The sequence below is a fragment of the Lissotriton vulgaris genome, chromosome 2_2 (genome assembly GCF_964263255.1).
Source record: "Lissotriton vulgaris chromosome 2_2, aLisVul1.2, whole genome shotgun sequence".
NCBI classification, from domain to species: Eukaryota; Metazoa; Chordata; class Amphibia; order Caudata; family Salamandridae; genus Lissotriton; species Lissotriton vulgaris.
The window spans coordinates 213,645,410-213,666,398 of NC_141688.1; the positions used below are offsets into that span (position 1 = coordinate 213,645,410).

The 20,989-nt window shown below is 44.3% G+C and overlaps 1 protein-coding gene across 1 annotated transcript in view; it reads left to right on the forward strand.

Moving 5' to 3' along the window:
* Positions 1–20,989, forward strand: part of LOC147729256 (SH3 and multiple ankyrin repeat domains protein 2-like) — a 2,641,300-nt gene that overhangs the window by 1,451,108 nt on the left and 1,169,203 nt on the right. The window contains exon 11 of the mRNA XM_086959557.1: positions 16,531–16,647. Coding sequence (XP_086815683.1) covers positions 16,531–16,647 — 117 coding nt within the window. The remainder of the gene's footprint in view (positions 1–16,530; positions 16,648–20,989) is intronic.

Consider the following 20,989-nt stretch of genomic DNA (forward strand, 5'->3'; position numbering starts at 1 on the left):
CGCGGAGCGGGTTCCGCGAGTTGCAGCGAGAAAACGGGAGAGATTTACACCAGGTCTCCCTCTGCCAGCAGCAGGTAAGTGCGCGAAGGTAATCCCGCCGCTGCTCTAGTCCAGCAGCCTTTTCTCCTTGATCAGTGGGGGCGTATCCTGCAGGGAGAGCTTGCCAGGTGTGTTGAATGAGGGCGGGCGTTCGGGCGGGCGCTCTTGGGACAGGTAGTCCTGCGCCTCCGCCTCCGCCTCCGCCTGCTCGGAGCCCTGCACAGATGCCTCCAGTTATTCTCTTCACCCCTGTGGTAGCCTCCACAAAGCGGGACCCGCGGAGCGGGTTCCGCGAGTTGCAGCGAGAAAACGGGAGAGATTTACACCAGGTCTCCCTCTGTCAGCAGCAGACAAGTGTGCGAAGGTAATCCCGCCGCTGCTCTAGTCCAGCAGCCTTTTCTCCTTGATCAGTGGGGGCGTATACTGCAGGGAGAGCTTGCCAGGTGTGTTGAATGAGGGCGGGCGTTCGGGCGGGCGCTCCTGGGACAGGTAGTCCTGCGCCTCCGCCTCCGCCTGCTCGCAGCCCTGCACAGATGCCTCCAGTTATTCTCCTCACCCCTGTGGTAGCCTCCACGAAGCGGGACCCGCGGAGCGGGTTCCGCGAGTTGCAGCGAGAAAACGGGAGAGATTTACACCAGGTCTCCTTCTGTCAGCAGCAGACAAGTGCGCGAAGGTAATCCCGCCGCTGCTCTAGTCCAGCAGCCTTTTCTCCTTGATCAGTGGGGGCGTATCCTGCAGGGAGAGCTTGCCAGGTGTGTTGAATGAGGGTGGGCGTTCGGGCGGGCGCTCCTGGGACAGGTAGTCCTGCGCCTCCGCCTCTGCCTGCTCGCAGCCCTGCACAGATGCCTCCAGTTATTCTCCTCACCCCTGTGGTAGCCTCCACGAAGCGGGACCCGCGGAGCGGGTTCCGCGAGTTGCAGCGAAAAAAACGGAGAGATTTACACCAGGTCTCCCTCTGTCAGCAGCAGACAAGTGCGCGAAGGTAATCCGCACTCAAAATTGTGGAATTGTTTAAAGAATTCTATGAGAAACTTTATGCCAAAAATACAAATGTAAAGATAGAGAAGGTGGGACACTACCTCACGAAATGTGATCTACCAGCACTTTAGACCCTTAATGAGCCGATTTCTGAATCGGAGGTCTCAAGTGCGATCAGATCATTGAAGTGTGGGAAAGCTCCAGGACCTGATGGGTTTACAGCAAGGTTTTATAAATGTTTCTCTGACTCACTTACGTCACCAATATTAGACATGGTTCATGAAATAGGAGAGACAGGGGAAGCGACAGGTACACTAGCCGAAGCAGTCATTGCCGTTATCCCTAAAGAAGGGAAAGACCCTAAGCTCCCAAAAAATGATAGACCTATCTCGCTAATTAACCTGGACTGTAAGCTTTTGGCTTCAATATTGACTCAACGGATACAGAAAGTCCTCCCTACACGTATACACCCCGCACAAGCCGGTTTTTTTAAAAACAGACTTTCAAGTGACAATACTAGAATTTGGGCACATGTTATTGAAAAGGCAAAATTTCTATCAACTCCCACTACAGCGGTAACACTTGATGCAGAGAAAGCCTTTGATACAGTGGACTGGTCATATCTAGAGGCCGTCCTGCACAAATTTGGCTTAGGTCCCTTTTTCATCAAAATGGTAATGTCATTATATGCCTGCCCTACGGCGAGGGTAAGAGTGGGGGGCCTTTTCGTCATCATTCAAACTACAACAAGGGACTAGGCAAGGCTGCCCCTTATCCCCTTCTCTATTCCTATTGGCAATTGAGCCCTTTCTCTATCAAATCCGCAACAATGATAACATCCCAGGAATTCCCTTCAACGACTGTACTGTCAAACTCACAGCTTATGCTGACGATGTCTTAGTGCTCACTGAAAGAGCTGAGGAAGCAATACCTGCCCTGCTATCCACCATACAAGAGTTCTCTGATGTGTCTGGCTACTCCCTGAACAAAGACAAGACTGAGGTCAAATTGTTAAACAACTTGGGTAGTAAGGACATACTGGGTGATTCCGGACTTACCTGGCAACCCAACCGTTTTAAGTACTTGGGTTTAGAATTCGAAAAGGACCTAATCACGACCCTAAAAATAAATGTAGAACAACTTCTTAAGAAAATAAACAAACTTCTCGATGGTTGGTCTCCAAAATACCTTTTGTGGTGGGGAAGGGCGGAAACATTAAAAATGATGATCACTCCCCTAAATAATTACTTAGCAAGCATGCTCCCAATTACTTTTTCAGAGGATTTTCTACAAAAGATAAACAAATTATTTAGTGCGTTCTTATGGCAAGGGATGAGACCAAGGGTGGCTATGAAAAAACTACAGCTGGCTAAATTACAAGGTGGCCTAGGCCTTTCCAATTTTAAGAACTACCAAACCGCCTTTTTGTGTAAACAAGGGGTACACTGGTTTGCTGAACCCTCCAGCTACATACCAATTTGGATTTAGATAGAGAAATCCATCATAGGCAATGCCCCCCTCCCGGCGATACTCACCATGGACGTGTCCCACCTTACGCATTCCAAGTACATTCTGCTTAACACTAGAAGAGCCCTCCTTAGATTAGATCAAACGCACAAAAGTGGCCTGCAGATAAAAAAGACGACCTCCTCATCACTATGGCATAACCCACAAATCAGGATCCATGGCAAATCACCCTTCTGGGATCACTGGTCAGCTAGTGGCATCAACATGGTCTCAGACTTGTACGAGGGCCAACTACTGCTACCGTATTCCACGATCCAAGCTAAATATAGCCTCTAACCAACAGACTTCTATGCCTTTCTGAAATTAAAAGCGGCCTTGTCCACCCGATCGTTTGCACCCTCAGACCCTGGCTGAAATCAACTCTTGCACGCCTACAATATGCAGGTCACTTTGTTTCGAAAGCTTATAAAATGCTTTTACCTACACTAGGCAAAGCCCACAGGAAAAACGAGGTTAAATAGGAACAAGAACCTAATAATACGGGAATAGACCTTGATTGGGAAAAAATTCATGCCTCAGCTCTTACAAATAAAGTCTCCCCGATTTTCTCCCAAACAAAGTATATGTTGATCAACAGAGTTTTCTGGACCCCCCAAAGACTATTCAAATTGAAATTGAGAGACTCCCCTACATGTTGGAATTGTTCCTTAGCTGACGGAGACCTGCCACACATGCTATTCCATTGCTCCTTACTGGAAAAATATTGGCCCAATATATTCGACTGCATTGAACACATATTTAAAATTAAACCAACAAGAGAATTCATTTGTGTTCTGTTAGGTGCAATAGAACCTACACTTGCAAGGGAACATGACCGCCAACTTCTTGATCTGCTACTCACACTCGCGTGCACAGTTGTCCTGTGCAATTGGAAAAGTACCTCAGAGGTCTCTTTCAAACAATGGAAAGAATGGGTGTCATGCATCAGAGGGTCTGATAACCCCGCTCTACATTCCTCTCCATGGCGAGTATCCAACAAAAAACTGTGGAGTGCACTTGACGCCTCTTCCTTCTCATTCGAACCACCATGATAGCGCACTATAATGTCTGTAGGCCTGACAATCGCCACAACACTTCTTTGTAATGAGGTCACTGCTGGGACTTCCTATTGTTTGTAACCCTATACAGTCCACCGGACGGTCATTTATGGCATCTGCACCTGCAGTAGAGCCACCTTGCAACGCTGTATGCATTGCCTTCTCATATGTTACTCACTAAGATTACAACTGATGAAACACAGTGTATGGTACGTTATGTTACTGTTATTGTTTCTTTCTCTAGGCCGCATATGCTTGTCCTAATGCCTCCTGTGAAGTGGCGTGGTCGATATAACCCTTGTACTAGACACTGCCACTCTGACTCAAGACGTTCTACATGTATACATCACTATACTTTTGGTGCTAGACCATATATGTACTTTATTCATAACTATGCCATCTGTCTTACATGCGCTATGTGATCTGGCTTTACTTTTAATGTGTCTTACTTATGTACTGTTTATTATGTACTATGCCACAATACCTTACCTTACTTTACGTAATTGAATATGGAATAACCAATGTATGTATGTTTCATTGTTTGCACCTTTTTATTTATTTATTTACTTCCTTTTTACTTTCCTTCCTTAATAATAACGATTTGAACTCAAAAATAAAAAAGGCTTGTTAATACGCTGCATCCTGACCGGCCCGAATAATTTATGCAGAAGTACGGGGCAGTCATCTCGGCTGCATACTAAAACTTTCTTTAACACCGGAAGCTCATGCTGCTGACGTAATAAATGACGTCTGACGATTAGTACTGAAACTCCATCAGTAGCACCTTTCAAGGCTTAGTAACTCTCAAATCGTATGCAAAGTCACAGTGAGCTGTGGTTCTGGTCACCCACTAATGAGCAAATTATATTCAAATATATTTCAGTATTTTACTGAAGTTAATAACTGTAGGACACAGGGTATGTAAGAGTCTGTTTTACTTATATTTGAATATGAATGTGCTGCTCTTTTCCTAGGCGGGATGGACACAAGGGAAATTCGGTTGACATATTAGATTGAAACCTCTACGGTCTTCCTTCTAAGGGCTCTCTCTGTATACTAACTTATCCCAATCCAGGCGCAGCAGAATCACCAGTTCATGAAGCCTCTGGTTAGTACCACGTGAACATTCTGAGGTGCAGCTTTCAGGGGCACAGGTGTGCACCATGCACCCATATCCCTACGATACAGTCAGGTGGTATTGCGCTGCCTCGTCAAGTCGCGACCACCATCACCCTGGAGCTTCCACTGATGAGGGGAGATACCCCACTGACTCTTCCTCCAGCACTTCCGAGGCAGATGGGCACAGAGCCCTGGACAGAGGTGCTTATAATAATGCTAATAATAAGAACTTGTCTTGAGCTTGCATTCTAAAGCACCCCTCTAAGCCCTGGGAAGAGCAGGTGCTAGTATAAATAAATGTAGTGGCAGTGATTGAAGTGGCAGTGGCAGTTAGTGAAGTAGTGTGGCTCACTGGTTAGAGGCGGCAGACCCGAGAGCAGAGGACGGCCCGGGACCAGGGTTCGATTCCCGGCGCGGCAGGTTTCTGGACCAGGGTCAGCGGACTCGATAATTCTCTCGCCTCGGTGCCCACTCTGATCAGCGATCACACTCGGCAACTCTGGGCATTAGCTTGCCTCATCTTCACTAACGGCCCCACCAGACCGCCGGGGATGCCTGGTCTCACCCTGGAGATACCCATTAAGGGACCATCTCTCAGGGAAGCCAGGAAGGGTTTCGCAGCGGTCGAAGCGCCTTGGGACCCTACGGGTAAGTAGTGCGCTATATAAATGCCAATACATTTACATTTACATTGAACACCTTAAATATCTAAAACTAGGGCTCGAGTCGGGGTACCACGCGGGTGGATGGCGTTACCCTACTTATTTTACCGGGAGTTGGATAACTGGAGCAAATGGAGCCACACATTCACTCTTTGGCCTCTCTGGGGCGAGATCAGAGCTCAGTCAGAAGGCTGCACACGCGCTGGCTTCTCTGATGCAATCACATCTAAGGGGTGAGCGAGAGGAGGCAATGAGTCTGATGGTGCAAGCCACCTTTCGTGATGTCACTTCCCGTTGCGACGTAAGGGTCCCCCACACGACTTGTTTTAGGATTTGTGCCCTGGCTAAAACACCAAGTTGTAACCTGTATACCATATCAATGAATGCACTAAGAAATGTCAAATACATGCGTGGCAGTCGTGCAGTGGTGAAGATATATCACCCACAGCACATCCTTTGCGGGAGCTTATGGACCCTCCATCAGCTTCCCCCCATGGGGTCTTTTTGTCACAGACATTGTGGGGGGCCATGGTCTATATTCAAAGCGCCTGTACTGGCAGCAGCACACTTATTAACTGTGTTAACAGCGGTATGCTCTCATTATTTGCAACATTATCGTTCTCTGCACCATGTGTACTCATAAATATTTTGCTTGGGCCACAAAATATGATCTGTGTTGTGACTGGGGCCATATTGATGCCAATAGGGTGACGCTGGGCGGATAAGCTAAGATGGGAGTAGGGGGTGTAAAGCATGTACATGGTGTACACTGAGTCATGGAGTTACTTTGAGGGTTGTATTCCATACGGCCCTTGAAGGTTAGCCCTATGTATCTATAAGAGGCATAGAGTTGACAACACTGTGTTAAGCTATGTCTGAGTTCCTATCCCTCTACTGCACCCTAAAGTAAGCATTCCCTGCTCGTTTTCGCGACCTTTGGTGAGTCAAGTGTACAAAGGCAGTGTCTTGAGTATTGAGATGGAATGACAGCATACTGCTGTTAACACTGTTGATAAGTGCCCTTGTGCCGGAACAGGCCCTCTCAATATAGACCATGGTCCCCGAAAGACCCCATGGAGGGGCGGCTGCTCCTCCCAGAGCCTAAAAGGGTGCTTAAGAGAGCCTGGAAGGGTGATTAAGATTGTAAGATGCAGAATTGTGTGTCCCCCCCTGACAATAAAGCAGAGAAAGATGCTCAGAAAGTGATTGCCGAAGAGCACACAAGTTATTATAAGGAGGGGCGGGATTAACAAAACACGTCTTTTGGGAGCGTAGTTTCCAATTCGCTTATTAGATAACAACTGGAGTCTGAGTGGTTCAATGGTGAGTCTCATGGGATACTCACACCGATTAAAAGCCACTGTTAGGAAACACTGCAGACCTATTACACAGTTTTCACAGCGAGCATATGTTGTCGAAGCCTTGATTAACGTGTAAATCACTACTTGCCTGTCAGGAAACCCAAACCCAGCTGATCAATTTACTAGTTACCTGCCCACCTGTCTGTCTTAATAACAAACTTGCCCCCCCCCCACACATACACATACCTATTGTAGACAAGCCTATAGCGCGTTTTGTTTTTTGCGCATCACAAGGTCTTTATTTCAAAGCCTGAAGACCAAGCATAATCAAGATTAGAACATTGGAATGTGTAGCACTCCATTGAAGACAATAGAGTGCCCCGTGCTTCTACAGGTTGGTAGAGGCCCACAAAGCAACATTCCAATGTTGTTTTACAAAGGCATCTCAGAGTCCGAGGGGATTTACACCCCCTCGAACTCCAAGAGGCCTTTGTTTTATTTGTTAGAACATTCTGCCCTCTAGTGGCAGAATGTTCGAATAGCCTTATAGCCCTTCGTAGCCGGGCTATACTGGCTATTAGTACATTGGACTGTTGGGAGCTCCATTGAAAACAATGGTATGCTCCAGGCTTATAATGGCTGGTATAAGCCCGGAGCTCCATCATTCCAATGTTTCTTTGTTCACAGCTTTGCTGTGAACAAAGGCTTCAGGGAGCCTGAGGGGATTCCAATCCCCTCACACTCCCATAAGGCTTTGTTCTTTTTTGTTTGAACCTTCTGCCCTCTAGTGGCAGAATGTTCTAATAGCCTTATACCTTCGCAGCTGGGCTATACCGGCTATTAAAGTCCCTCTCAAGACTTGTTAAAGGCCCGAGCCAAGAGGGCCTTTAGAAGCCGGTATAGCTCTCTACGGCGGGCTATAAGGCTATATTATAACATTGGAACATTGGAAACTCCATTGAAAATGATGGATTGCTCCAGGCTTATAATGGGGGTATAAGCCCGGAGCTCCAACATTCCAAAGCTTCTTTGTAGCTGTGAAAAAAGGCTTCAGGGAGCCTGTGGGGATTGCATTCCCCTCACCCTCTCTGAAGCCTTTGTTTAAATTGTTAGAACATTAGGCCCTCTAGTAACAGATTGTTCTAATAGCCTTATAGCCCTTGGTAGCAGGGCTTTACCAGCTATTAAATTCCGGCTGCATTATTCACTATAGTGCCAGCCATGCTATGCTCGATGTGTTGCCTTGATAGGAACACTGAATGCCGAAGTACTACTGACACACGAAAAGGGAACAGAGAATCTAACAGCATCAAGCCACACACCTAATCCTTTGTATCGGGTTGGCTTGTTATCTCCACATCTGCTGTGTGTGCCCTTTTCATGCACCACACTTGGCCCCTTCGCTCCACACTGGCTGCTAGGACACTAGTAACCCTGTTCATCATAAGGTAATACCTTCGGCAAGGGTCTTTAACACTGGAGCTGGCCTTTAATAGCTGATATAGCTCGCTGTGGCGGGCGACAAGGCTGTAATAAAACCCCTGCTTTTAAAGCAAATTCTGAGGGGCTCATTTAGCGTTTGGCAGAGGGCTTCACCCGTCACAAAGGTCCCATATATCCCGTCCGCTTTATTGCAGATCATTATACCCCATTGCACTTGTAAGAAGGCGAAGGGATTTTCGTCATGACTGTGATGGAGACCTCTTCCGCCAAGATCTAAATGAGGCCCTCAGTTTCTAGAACGCATGCGCATCACAACTCACCCTGACAACGATCTTCCAGGGAAGGAAAACTGAATGAGAACAAAGGGCAGAGAATTAGCGATTACTGAATTTAGTGCGCTAGGGGAAGGCACGTCTGATTATTAAACTAAATAAATATTTTTTTCTGGCAGGTCTTAACTGCCTTACAGTCACAGGAAATCCGAATTACAGACATTAGTTTTTTCTACGCTCTCTGGAGTTGCATTTGTGGTACAACAAGTTCAGCCAATCAAAAGTGTTTAGTTTAGAAACGCCTGGGTGCCTGAACCAACTCTTAATTTATCGCCCAATGAAGACCTTTCAGTTCTCCTTGCCTTCCATTAAATCTGGTGGTCATGTTCATACTAGTGTGGGCTGTACAAAAATACACCTCGAAGTGTTTTTTGAAATAACTACTTTGCAATGCAGTGTTTGCAATTCTAGCGTAACATACATTCGTCCTAGCAACACATTTTATCATCGAATTTGTTTTAAAAGTTATTTTCCTCTGAAAGTAACTGGGCGGTACGTGATAGTTTAGCAACATACTCTGACAAGTATACCCTTATGATGAACAGGGTTACTTGGACCTAGCAGCCAGTGTGTGGCGAAGGGGGCAGGTGTAGTGCATGAAAAAGGCACACACAACAGATGTGGAGATAAAGAGACAACCCTATACAAAGGATCAGGTGTGAGGCTTGATGCTGTTATCTTCTCTGTTCACTTTTCGTGTGTTGGTAGTACTTCGACATTCAGTTTTCTAGACACACCATCCTATCAAGACCACACCTCGAGCATAGCATGGCTGGAACTGTTGTGAATAATGGTAAATGATAATCCACATTGAGAGGTGGATAAAATACAACTTTAATGAGAATGGTACTGCTTGAATCATAGGTCATGTGACACCACGTCCAGTGACATCACCAGCGTTAAAGAGTCATGTGATGTCACCACTGCTACCTACGATATTTTGGTGAATCGACATCCTCAGCAGAGTTTACACTCATTAAATACTGAAAATGAAATAATTTGCGATAAAAGGTATAGGGCCAGATGTACGACACCAAATTCCGGTCGGTAACGGGCGATTTCGGCCGTTACCGACCGCTATTTGGTGTTTGACATGTAGGGGGCCTAAATATTACAGAATCGATATATTTACCGATTCTGTAAATCTAGATGTAGGTGGCACTTAAAACAGTGCCACAGGCCCTGAAGAATTCGTTATTTACCATGTAATACTATTGCATGGTAAATAACAAATTCCTCTGTACATGCACATCTGTGCATGTACACCTGTGCCATGTGACACACATACATGCCCTGAGGGCATGTATGTGGGTCACATGGCACACAAGCCTAAATCAGGGGTGCAACAGGGTGTCAAAGTGACATCCTGTCCCCCTTGTAAATTCGCTAATTTTACCGAATCGGTATTTACCAATTCGGCAATTGACATTGGTTCCTAAGGGCTTCAAGGCCCATAGGAATCAATGGCAATTACCGAATCAGTAAATACCGATTCGGTAATTACCGAATGTTACAGAATCGGTAAAAAAATCGGTAAAAATACCTACATAGCCTTTACCGATTTGTAAATACCGAATCGGTAAAATTCGGTATTTACGAATCGGTAAATGCCATTTACCTACATCGGGCCCATAGTGCATTGGAGCATACTGAATTAAAGTGAAAAGTTTTTTTCTTTTGACTTGGAAGCATTATCAGGCCAAACTAATTTTACAGCATATTTTTAAGCAAAATGTACAAATATGTGTATATTTTCATATTCGTAGGGCTGCCGGTGTACACAGTAAAAGCAATTTGGGACCAGTTCGGTGAAAGGTTGACTGGGGTGTGAGCCCTGGTCAAGCAGCTACTACAATCCTTCAGGTGTAGGCCATTTTACCATGTTTAATGGAGAGTACGAGCTCTTTACCCCTGATTAGCAGGACTCGATTGAACAGACACAGACTCCTAAAATAAAACGGTTTCAACAAAGAAAGGTAAAATCTGGGGTAACCCTGTATAAAGGGCGCTGTCCAAGAGTAGAGAGAGAGAGAGAAAAACTGTGTTTATTTAGACCTTAGTCTTTAAACAAAATCGAATAAAATAGGGAGCACTATACAAAACCAATTATTAGCAAGACAATGCACAACTTTTAAAATCTAACCGTTTCTTCTATACACTCTACCTAGCTACTACTATACAAAAATCAATATTCAAATTTTTAAAATCTTTAAAACATATAAAAACCTTCTATACATTCTAAAAAAAAAAAATAGACCTTATAAGAGTTTTAAAATACTAGCAAGTTCTTTACATTCTACATTATTCCTTTGCCGTAAAAATATTAAGACCCTTTGAGCTTGCTTCAGCTCTTTTATCCTTCGACTTTGACTAGATATAATGGAAAGGGGGGTTCCTCACTGTGCTTCCTTGAGCTTTTCCCTAGCCAGTTGATTAACCCCTTTCTGATAGTAACCAAGTGCAAATGCTATTTCTAGGTGTTCCATTCTTAACAGTATATTAATTGCTTGGGCTCTTAATCTTATGTCATATTTTATAAATAAAGGTCGCAAAAACCGTTTCCTCACTTCTACACACATGAGGCAATCGAGTAATATGTGCATTATTTCACCCTTAGTCCCCATACCACACTTGCACATACCATCAGGGTGCATCAGTTCTGCCATAACTCTCCCCTCCAAACGCCAGGGGATGATGCTGATTCTCATTTTTAAGATATCCCACCTGAATCCATAATTCGGCAGGGCTTCTAGGTAAGGATACCCTGCATCGGCTTCTCATACTTCTATCATGTTTTGTACCAATTTTTTATTTCTTAAGTATCCTAGGTCCTGTGTTCTGGAATACTCCCTTCCTTGTGCTGTAAGTGCACTTTATGTGAAGTCTACATATTGGCTTGTATGTCCTCGGTTCAGGCTAGCAACAAAAGGAGGGAGATCCTTTTCGGTCCTACTGCCCAAAATGTGGAATGAGCTGCCGGAAGCTCTTCGCAAGGAAGGAAACCTGTTTCGCTTTAGGAAAGCCCTAAAGACAACCCTATTTAGAACAGCGTTGAGCTCAGTATAGACCTAGCTTGCCCCCTGTTGCTGCCCGAGCTTTGATGTCATTGCGGTCAAAAGCACCCTGAGACCTGTCGGCGACTTGGCGCTATATAAACTGACATAAACATAAACAAACAAACATAAACATATAAGGGATTTTGAGTTACACCCACGTTTAGGCAACAAATTATCTCCATTATTTTCTTTTTTGCCTCAGTTGCCCATCTTAGGCTACTAAGTCGGATTTCCTCGCTGCACCAATGTGAGACCTTTTGGGCTTCCCCTTGGGATTGGCGTTTCCAAAATCTTGCCACTTACATTTTGGCCTGGGTATTCCACCTTATCATTCATGTTTCAAGTCTGATTGCCTGTAACATTGCTGACTTTGGTAAGGACAGAAGCATTTTTAAAGCCTTACCTTCCTCCCGATCCCAAACCCCTTTGCCACTAAAGAGGAGCACCTCTGCACCATATAATACTTGGGGGGAACCGTGGCTGTAAAAGCTTTTAGCAAGGGTTTGTGTGACATATCTCCATAATTCTTGTTACATTTTTTCAAACCGCAAATGGAGGAAGAAGTTTTTGCATTTTGGTTTTCCATATGTTGTCCCATTTTAAGGAAGATTCGAACCATAGGCCCAGATATTTATATTTATTTTACCATTTCTAATTTGGCTTTATCTAGATACCAGCAAAAGCTCTTTGGCCTTTTTCCAAAGCACATGACCTTTGTTTTTTCCATATTTACTATTAACAATTTACTCTTGCAGAATTCATTAAAAGCATTTAATTTCCTCTGTAACCCTAGCTCTGTCTGGTCGGTAATGACTAGATCATCTGCATACAACAAGCATGAGACTTTTCTTCCACTCATTCCGGGACTAGCGCTTTTTTCCACCTCAACAGCTGTTGGCAGGTCTGCTAAAAAGATTGAAAAGAGAAGGGGGGCCAAGGCAAAGCCCTGTCTTAGCCCGTTACCTATATCTATTTTCCTTGTAAGTGCCTCCTGGGTGTCTTTTATTATTTGGGCCCAGTTCCCTCTATGTAGTTCTTTTAGTATTTCTAGTAGGCAGGCTGGGATATCGTATTTAATCAGGCACTCCCAAAGTTTCCCACGGTCCACCGAGTCGAAGGCTGCCCGGAAGTCGACAAAGCAACAGAACATTTTTCCCCTTTGCTCTATCGACTTCCGGGCCAAAGCCCAGAGGGCATAACAGTGGTCCACCGTGGAGTGCCCTTCCTTAAATCCCCCCTGTTCCACAGGGATAATTAGGTTCGCTTCTACCCAGTTTTTTAATTTGCCTAGCACTATTTTAGCGAAAATCTTCTTCCCAATGTCGAGTTGATTGATTAGTCTATAGTTTTTCGGGCTATGCATTTCCCCTTTCTTATGTATGGGCCTTATTATAGCCCCTTTCCAGGTATCGGGGAGTCTCCCAGTGTCTAGAATAATTTGGAACATATTTGCGAAGAATTTTGCCCACCAGTCTGATTGTGTTTTTATTATCTGTGCTGGGAGGTTATCTGGGCCTACCGCTCTTGTTAGGTTCAAGCTCTTTATCGTTTTTCTAACCTCAGTGACTGAAAAATCGAGTTTCATATCTAATACCAGACCGCTCCAGTCTGTGTACAGATTCTCTTCCCGATCTGTTCCTGGGCTATACAAGTCCTGTTAGTATTCCTCCCAAGCAGCTACTTCCACTATACAATTCATTGCCCCTGGCTGGCAATCTGCTGCTGAATGCACTAATTTCCAGAACTGACATAGGTTCCTTGTTTCAATCCCCTCAAGAAGCTTTAACCAACAACCTTCTTTAAATTCTCTTTTTACCCTTCTAGTTAACATATTGTACTCTCTTTTTAGGACCACTAAAGCGTTTCCACTCTCCTGATCCCTGTTTCGGGCATTACGGCGTGCCATTCTCCTGACTTCTCTTTTCTTCTCCTGACATTCCCTTGTGAACCAGCCAGTTAATTTCCCCATCTTTCTATTACTAACTTTAGTTTTATTTTTTCCCCCATTTCCATCTTTCAGTCCCTTACTGAATATTTGGACCACCTCCTCGATTTTTCTTACGTACCAATCAAGAGTTTGGCCACTAACTGTCTCCAAATCTAGATTTTGTTGTAACTTTATTAATCTTGAGACATATTCTTCCGTTAGCCTAGTTGTGCAACGTCTGAGATAATCCATCTGTTGTTCAATCACTTGTGGGCGGAGTACTTACTGTGCATCGAGGAACTCCAGGGTTAACACATTGTGGTCACTCCCTTCTCTATTCATGATCCTAAACCCAGAGATTAGATGGAAGTTCCAGGGTGCCAAAAAAACATAATCAATAGGGCAGCTTTGTGCACCCAGCTTAAAGGTTCTTTTAGCAGGACAGTCTAAGTGGCCTCTTCCATTTAGGCAAAAGAGATTTTTAGCTCCCAGGAAATTAACCAACTGTGTATCCTTTGCTCTTATCGCTTGTGGTATCTCATAAGCCTCTAGTATTTCTTGGAACCAGCAATCTACATTCTTAGGATGTAGTTTATGATTAAAGTCGCCAAGTAGTATAATCATGTCCATACAATACTTTTCACACAAAAAATCCATATCCTCTTTAAAAAGAGTAGCTTTGGTGTGTCTGAGAAGTGACTAAGGGCCAGATGTAGGTGGCCCAATACCGGTCGGTAACGGCCGAAATTGCCGAATTTCGGCCGTTACCGACCGGTATTGGGCATTTGGGATGTAGGTGGCTGAAATTGCAAATTCAGTAATTTTCTGATTCGGTATTTTAAGGAATCGGTAAATTACCGATTCTTTAAAATACCGAATCAATAAATTGCCGAATTTGCAATGTAGGGAGCACTCAAATGAGTGCTTTTCCCATTTTAGGATTCGTTATTTACCACCAACTATAAGTTGGTGGTAAATAAGGAATACCTTTGAAAATGCAAATCTGTGCATTTTCAACTGTGCCATGTGGCAGACATACATGCCCTTAGGGCATGTAAGTGTGCCACATCTGCACACAAGCATGATACAGGGGTGCAACACGGTGTCAAAGTGACACCCTGGCACCCTTGAATGTTTTCCCCATTTTACCGAATCGGTATTTACCGATTCGGTAATTGCCATTCATTCCTTTGGGCCTTCAGGCTCATAGGAATGAATTTATCTACATCCCATTTACCTATTCTTAAATACCAAATCGGTAAAATTCGGTATGTAAGAATAGGTAATTTGGGATTACCTACATCTGGCCCTAAAAGTTCTTGTGGGTGTGGAAAGTGAGGGATGTATGTGCTGGTTTTTTTCTGAGGATTTTGTACATTTGTGCTATATATGTGCCTGTAGACCTTTTTGTATGTGCAGAGCACGCTCTCCCCTTAGTAAAACCTTTGTCCTTTCTTTGACTGTCGCCAAATGTGTGTATAATTCAAAGTGAATTAACCCCGTTGTTCAGGAGATGATTTGGATGGGAAATTGACAGGTTTGATCTCTATGTGACTGGAGTATGGATTTGTGAGATTAATAATGTCTCATTAATTAGATGGATCGTATTTACTTATTTATTGATTTTTGTCCCCACTTCAAAGACTGCCAGATCCATTTATTATGAAGTAGACTGACCTGGTAACAGTAGACTAGGTGATGATGTATTTTAAGAAGTACACTCTGAGTTGACAATGGTGTGTCTGTTTCCCATGAGGGGGCAGTGCAAGACTTAACGGTTATGAAATTAACATCTTCTTATTAAATTACACCTACATATTTCTTCTCCAGAGTACACACTGATATTGATATAAAGGTATTGAATCTTCTGTTTCCTCTAAAATCCAGGCCAACGATATGTTACAAATCACATTTCATAATCAATGCATTTTTAGAATACTTGCACGGTGGGTCTGGTGTTTTTCCGCATATTTGATGGGTGTCAAAAGGGGGAATTTCTGATATGTAAACAATATCAAAAGGTGGAGAGAAAGTAAAAAATGTTAGGTACGTTTACACTTTAAAAAGAACTGTAGCTGGTAACAGACAATTTTGAGTTAGGCACGTGCATTGAAAATGATGTTTCTTCTTCATTTTCGACTAAAAGCCATTGAATGTTTTCATATTACAAGTAAGAACACTGATGTAGCCAATTAATCGTAACACTACTCTTTGTTTCACTACCCTTCTCTCTTTTCTTACGGCCACACAAGCCTTGAGTTCTACTCTCTTTATCTTTCCACTACTCCGCCTCCTTACTTTAATGTACCTTTATGTCCCCCATTTTATTGTAAAGCACCCTGTGACTTAATTTTTTAGTTAGATATCTATAAATCTAAATACATGCATACATATATACAGACATACATGATATAAAGCATTGGGATACAAAACATCACTGAGGGTAAACATAGAAGTCCATGCAGAGTTTGCAAAAAGCTTGAGTAACTTACATGGCCCAACTCTGGCAAACATGTACTCATCACGGTAAATGCCACCGAACCTCTGCAGTTGTCGTGAAATTACGGTTCCACTGACCGTGTAATGTTTCTTCTGATCTTACGTGTTATGCCCCAGAATTCTTACCACACAATTGTTCCAAAATACTGTATGTAGGTTTGCACTTTTAAAATATCATATCTATTTTAAAATATAAAGTGGTTAATCTGTAGAAAATTACAGTAGTTGGAGAAATGTTTCGGTGCTGTGAGAGTGGAAACAGACTAGACCTTAAGTGGCAGTACTCTCCTAACACCCTGAGCTGATTGGCAAAGCGTTGTTCCTGGCTTAAGAATGTCTCCAAACTGTCATATCCCTAACAAATAGATGGATCGAAGGTTTTCACCTGTTCTAGACAGTCTTTAGCCAAGCCTCAAATGAATATAGTCAGTTTAAGGTTGTGTTTCACATTCAGGGCCGCCCTTCCTAGCTTCCACCTGTTTTAAGCAAGGAACACTTCTTGATAAAATCAGCAGGCTGGCTGTGGAAGAGCAGCCCCAGAGGCAAAGTCCTTATGAGTGTGTAAACTCTAGTGAAATGAACTCACACTGTTTCATTTTATGTTTTACAGGCTTGCCGGTATGGGCACGATCAACATTTGGAACACTTACTGTTTTACGGAGCAAATATGGCAGTGCAGAATGCCTCAGGAAATACAGCACTTCACGTCTGCGCACTTTATAACCAGGTAAGTAACTCTACACTTTCTTGTGATGTCAGAGTTAAGTGTGAGCACAGCCGGACAGGTCTTTAATTCCACCGGGCATTTCACCTGTAGGCTGGAGCCTTTGGAAGCCGAGTTTGTAAGACCAGCACTATACATACTATATATATATATATATATATATATATATATGTATATGTATATATATATATATATATATATATATATATATATATATATATATATATATATATATATATATATATATATATATATATATATATATATATATATATATATATACATATATCCTTTACCAAACAGTCTGTAACCGGTGCGCTCAAGAACACGGGTGCAATTCCCGTCAGCAGCAAACTTTAAAGAAATTGCACTTTCTTTAAAGTTTGCTGCTGGAAAATATATATTTATATAGCTACGCGACCCCCAGCACTGCATTAGTTTTTGAGCTGTACTGGGGGGTTTCCTAGGCCACTGAATAGCGCGGGGACACACTGGCTAGTGTAACCAGGCGCTGTATAAACTCAGTATAAATACATAAAAATATATATATATGTGTGTGTATGTGTATATATATATATGGCGGACTGGTGTTGGGTGTTTAATTAAAATATTCTCGCACTATCTACGGGTCTGGCATCGTCTTCTGTTCGAAGACGTCTACATACCGAATATATATATATATATATATTTTTTTTTACTACTATATATATATATATATATATATATATATATATATATATATCGCACAAACATCCCTCCAAGAAGAACGCGGAAAGCCAAGGGGAATACAGGACAGGTAGGCACGTTTATTACTTGCTACAGCAATGGCGGCGAATGCATTTCGGCAACTCTCGCCTTCCTCAGCACCCAGCATTGCAGCATGTCCTTTTCCACGAATGTTCCTTCCTGTTTAAATGGCTCCAGCACATGACGCTCCTCCCCATATATATATATATATATATATATATATATATATATATATACTACTGAACACCCGCGGAGCGGGTGTTCAGTAGTATGCATCTGAGGTGTTTGCGTCCTGTCCTGGTGGGCGGGTTGGCAGCTCGGACACTGGTGAAGCTGCAGTTCGGACATGAGAAGAGGCCTTTGGCGCGCTTCATGGCAGCCAGGAAACAGAAGTGGAGGTGGGAGGGAGGAGGCAGCTGGGAGGAGGGAGCGTACGAGTGGGCGAGCGGGAGCGGGGACGCAGCGGCGGGAAAACGGGGCATGAACGGAGAAGGAAACAGAAGGCAAAATGGCACAGAAATACCAAAGTACAAGGGTGAAAGAGACAAAATAAACAAATAACACAGAGGCAATGCAAGTACAGCAGAACAGAGGCAATGCAAATACAGCAGAACAGAGGAAGAACAAACCTACGGCCTAACACTGGCCACCAGGTGTGAGGCGAAGGTGGTAGTCTGCGGGTGGAGGAGTGCCTCGAACTCTCCTCAGCAGCAGCAGCTGGGGCTAAGTGCAGGACACACAGGTGGTGCTGTGCGACGTGGGAAGCAACCTGCCTAAGAAGGGTCAAGGGTCGCTAGGAGGCACTACCATCTCTCATCATGCTTGCATTATGACCCATGGCCCCTTACTATGTCCGTGTGCAGAAACCTGTATTGCCTGTCATTGGCATTGATGGGTAGTCTTTTCCAGAATGTCACCCATCATCTACTCAACATTGCATTTTTTTAAATACTATTTAATCTACATGTAACACAACGCTACACATCATAAAGATATAGTAGTAGCCATGCATTAGCTGATCTGGTTTACTCGATGTAAAATAGAGCACATTCCAGCACTAGGTGTTCAGCAGTCTAGTACCTGTAGTCACATCCAACAGGTAAATGCTTACTACATATCATAGTAAGGTAGCAAAGCTCCAGTAAGTGTTGACGTCCATGGGCTATTCCAATGCAGGGCCATATTCTGATACTGCATTATACTGAAAAATAAATGTACACCATAGGCTGCCCTCTATGTAAGACAAGAGATGTGTCTAATGATCTGAGCTGCTGACCTTGGCTCTGGGGAGCCTGGTATGAGTCCTGCCGTGGGCTCAACATATTCTAAATCCCTTAATCCTCATGTTTTAAAAAAAAAACCTGACCCTATGTAATGTAATCTGGCACTCTTTTAGAATACTCTGATGCCTCTGGGCCAAGCTCACACTATATGAAAACTCAGAAAAGTAGCCCATGGATGCTGGTGGTGTGTGTAGGTCTCCCAAAGTATTCCTCTGTGTTGTTACAAAACCTTAAATATGTAAATTGGTCCAAAACACTGGTAGCTCCTTCCATTATCCAGTTAACAATGCCGCCTCTAGTCAGCAATGGTACCAACCCCCAAACAATGGTCCTGAGAAATCAGGACCTTTAGAGAATGCGCCATTAGTACGATAACTGGTACAAAAAGGGGGTGGTGATGGACGGAGCATCTGAATCAATCAAACACTCACACCCAGTCAAAGATCTAGGTTTAATCCATCACCGTTCTTTAGCCCACTCCGCCACCCCAGTTCAGACATGGCTATATGCAAATCAGTCTGGCCCTGTGCCTCATGGGAACAGTCCAGCCCGAACTGCCAAGCCATGTCTTCCCTGGACCGGAAACAAGCTTCCGAGGACCGGTTTCTGGTATTCCAGCCGTCTTCAGCCCGGCTTGCTTGAATCCAGTGGCAAAGTGAGCAAGGGACTCACGTCTGAGCATACCCTGCCACATTTATGGCAGCCAAAAGCGGTACAAAAAGGGGGTGGTGATGGACGGAGCATCTGAATCAATCAAACACTCACACCCAGTCAAAGATCTGGGTTTAATCCATCACCGTTCTTTAGCCCACTCTGCCACCCCAGTTCAGACATGGCTATATGCAAATCAGTCTGGCCCTGTGCCTCATGGGAACAGTCCAGCCCGAACTGCCAAGCCATGTCTTCCCTGGACCGGAAACAAGCTTCCGAGGACCGGTTTCTGGCATTCCAGCCGTCTTCAGCCCGGCTTGCTTGAATCCAGTGGCAAAGTGAGCAAGGGACTCACGTCTGAGCATACCCTGCCACATGGGGCACAGGGTCAGAGCTGATTTGCATATCGCCATTGTCTAACCCAGGGTGGTGTGGAGTGCAAAAAAACGATGGATTTGGGCCCAGATCTTTGGACTTGGGTGAATGTGTGACATTGATCCACATTCGGTCCATCACCTGTTTTGTTTGCAAATTCCGCCATAAGTGCGCTGGGGATGCTCAGACGTGGGTCCCAGGCACTCCACACCACTGGAGTCAAGCTAGCCGGGCTGATGAGAGGTGTTACCTCGAAACCGGTCCGGTCCTCGGATGCTTGATTCCGTTCTGGGTAGTTCGGACTGGACTGTTCCCATGGGGCACAGGGTCAGAGCTGATTTGCATATCGCCATTGTCTAACCCAGGGTGGTGTGGAGTGCAAAAAAACGATGGATTTGGGCCCAGATCTTTGGACTGGGGTGAATGTGTGACATTGATCCACATTCGGTCCACCACCTGTTTTGTTTGTAAATTCCGCCATAAGTGCGCTGGGGATGCTCAGACGTGGGTCCCAGGCACTCCACACCACTGGAGTCAAGCTAGCCGGGCTGATGAGAGGTGTTACCTCGAAACCGGTCCGGTCCTCAGATGCTTGATTCCGTTCTGGGAAGGACATGGCTTTTGTAGTTCGGACTGGACTGTTCCCATGGGGCACAGGGTCAGAGCTGATTTGCATATCGCCATTGTCTAACCCAGGGTGGTGTGGAGTGCAAAAAAACGATGGATTTGGGCCCAGATCTTTGGACTGGGATGAATGTGTGACATTGATCCACATTCGGTCCATCACCTGTTTTGTTTGCAAATTCCGCCATAAGTGCGCTGGGGATGCTCAGATGTGGGTCCCAGGCACTCCACACCACTGGAGTCAAGCTAGCCGGGCTGATGAGAGGTGTTACCTCGAAGCCGGTCCGGTCCTCGGATGCTTGATTCCGTTCTGGGAAGGACATGGCTTTTGTAGTTCGGACTGGACTGTTCCCATGGGGCACAGGGTCAGAGCTGATTTGCATATCACCATTGTCTAACCCAGGGTGGTGTGGAGTGCAAAAAAACGATGGATTTGGGCCCAGATCTTTGGACTGGGGTGAATGTGTGACATTGATCCACAGTCGGTCCATCACCTGTTTTGTTTGCATAGTACGATAACTGACTACCACCGGTGAAATTCAAAGATAAAGGAATCTGCAGCTAGAAGTCTCTATCAGATTACCAGTATATGCACCCCAATATCAGTGCTTAATCATTTATTACCATGCTACACAAGTCAAAGGTCTGGTCTTGGCAGCTGCAAT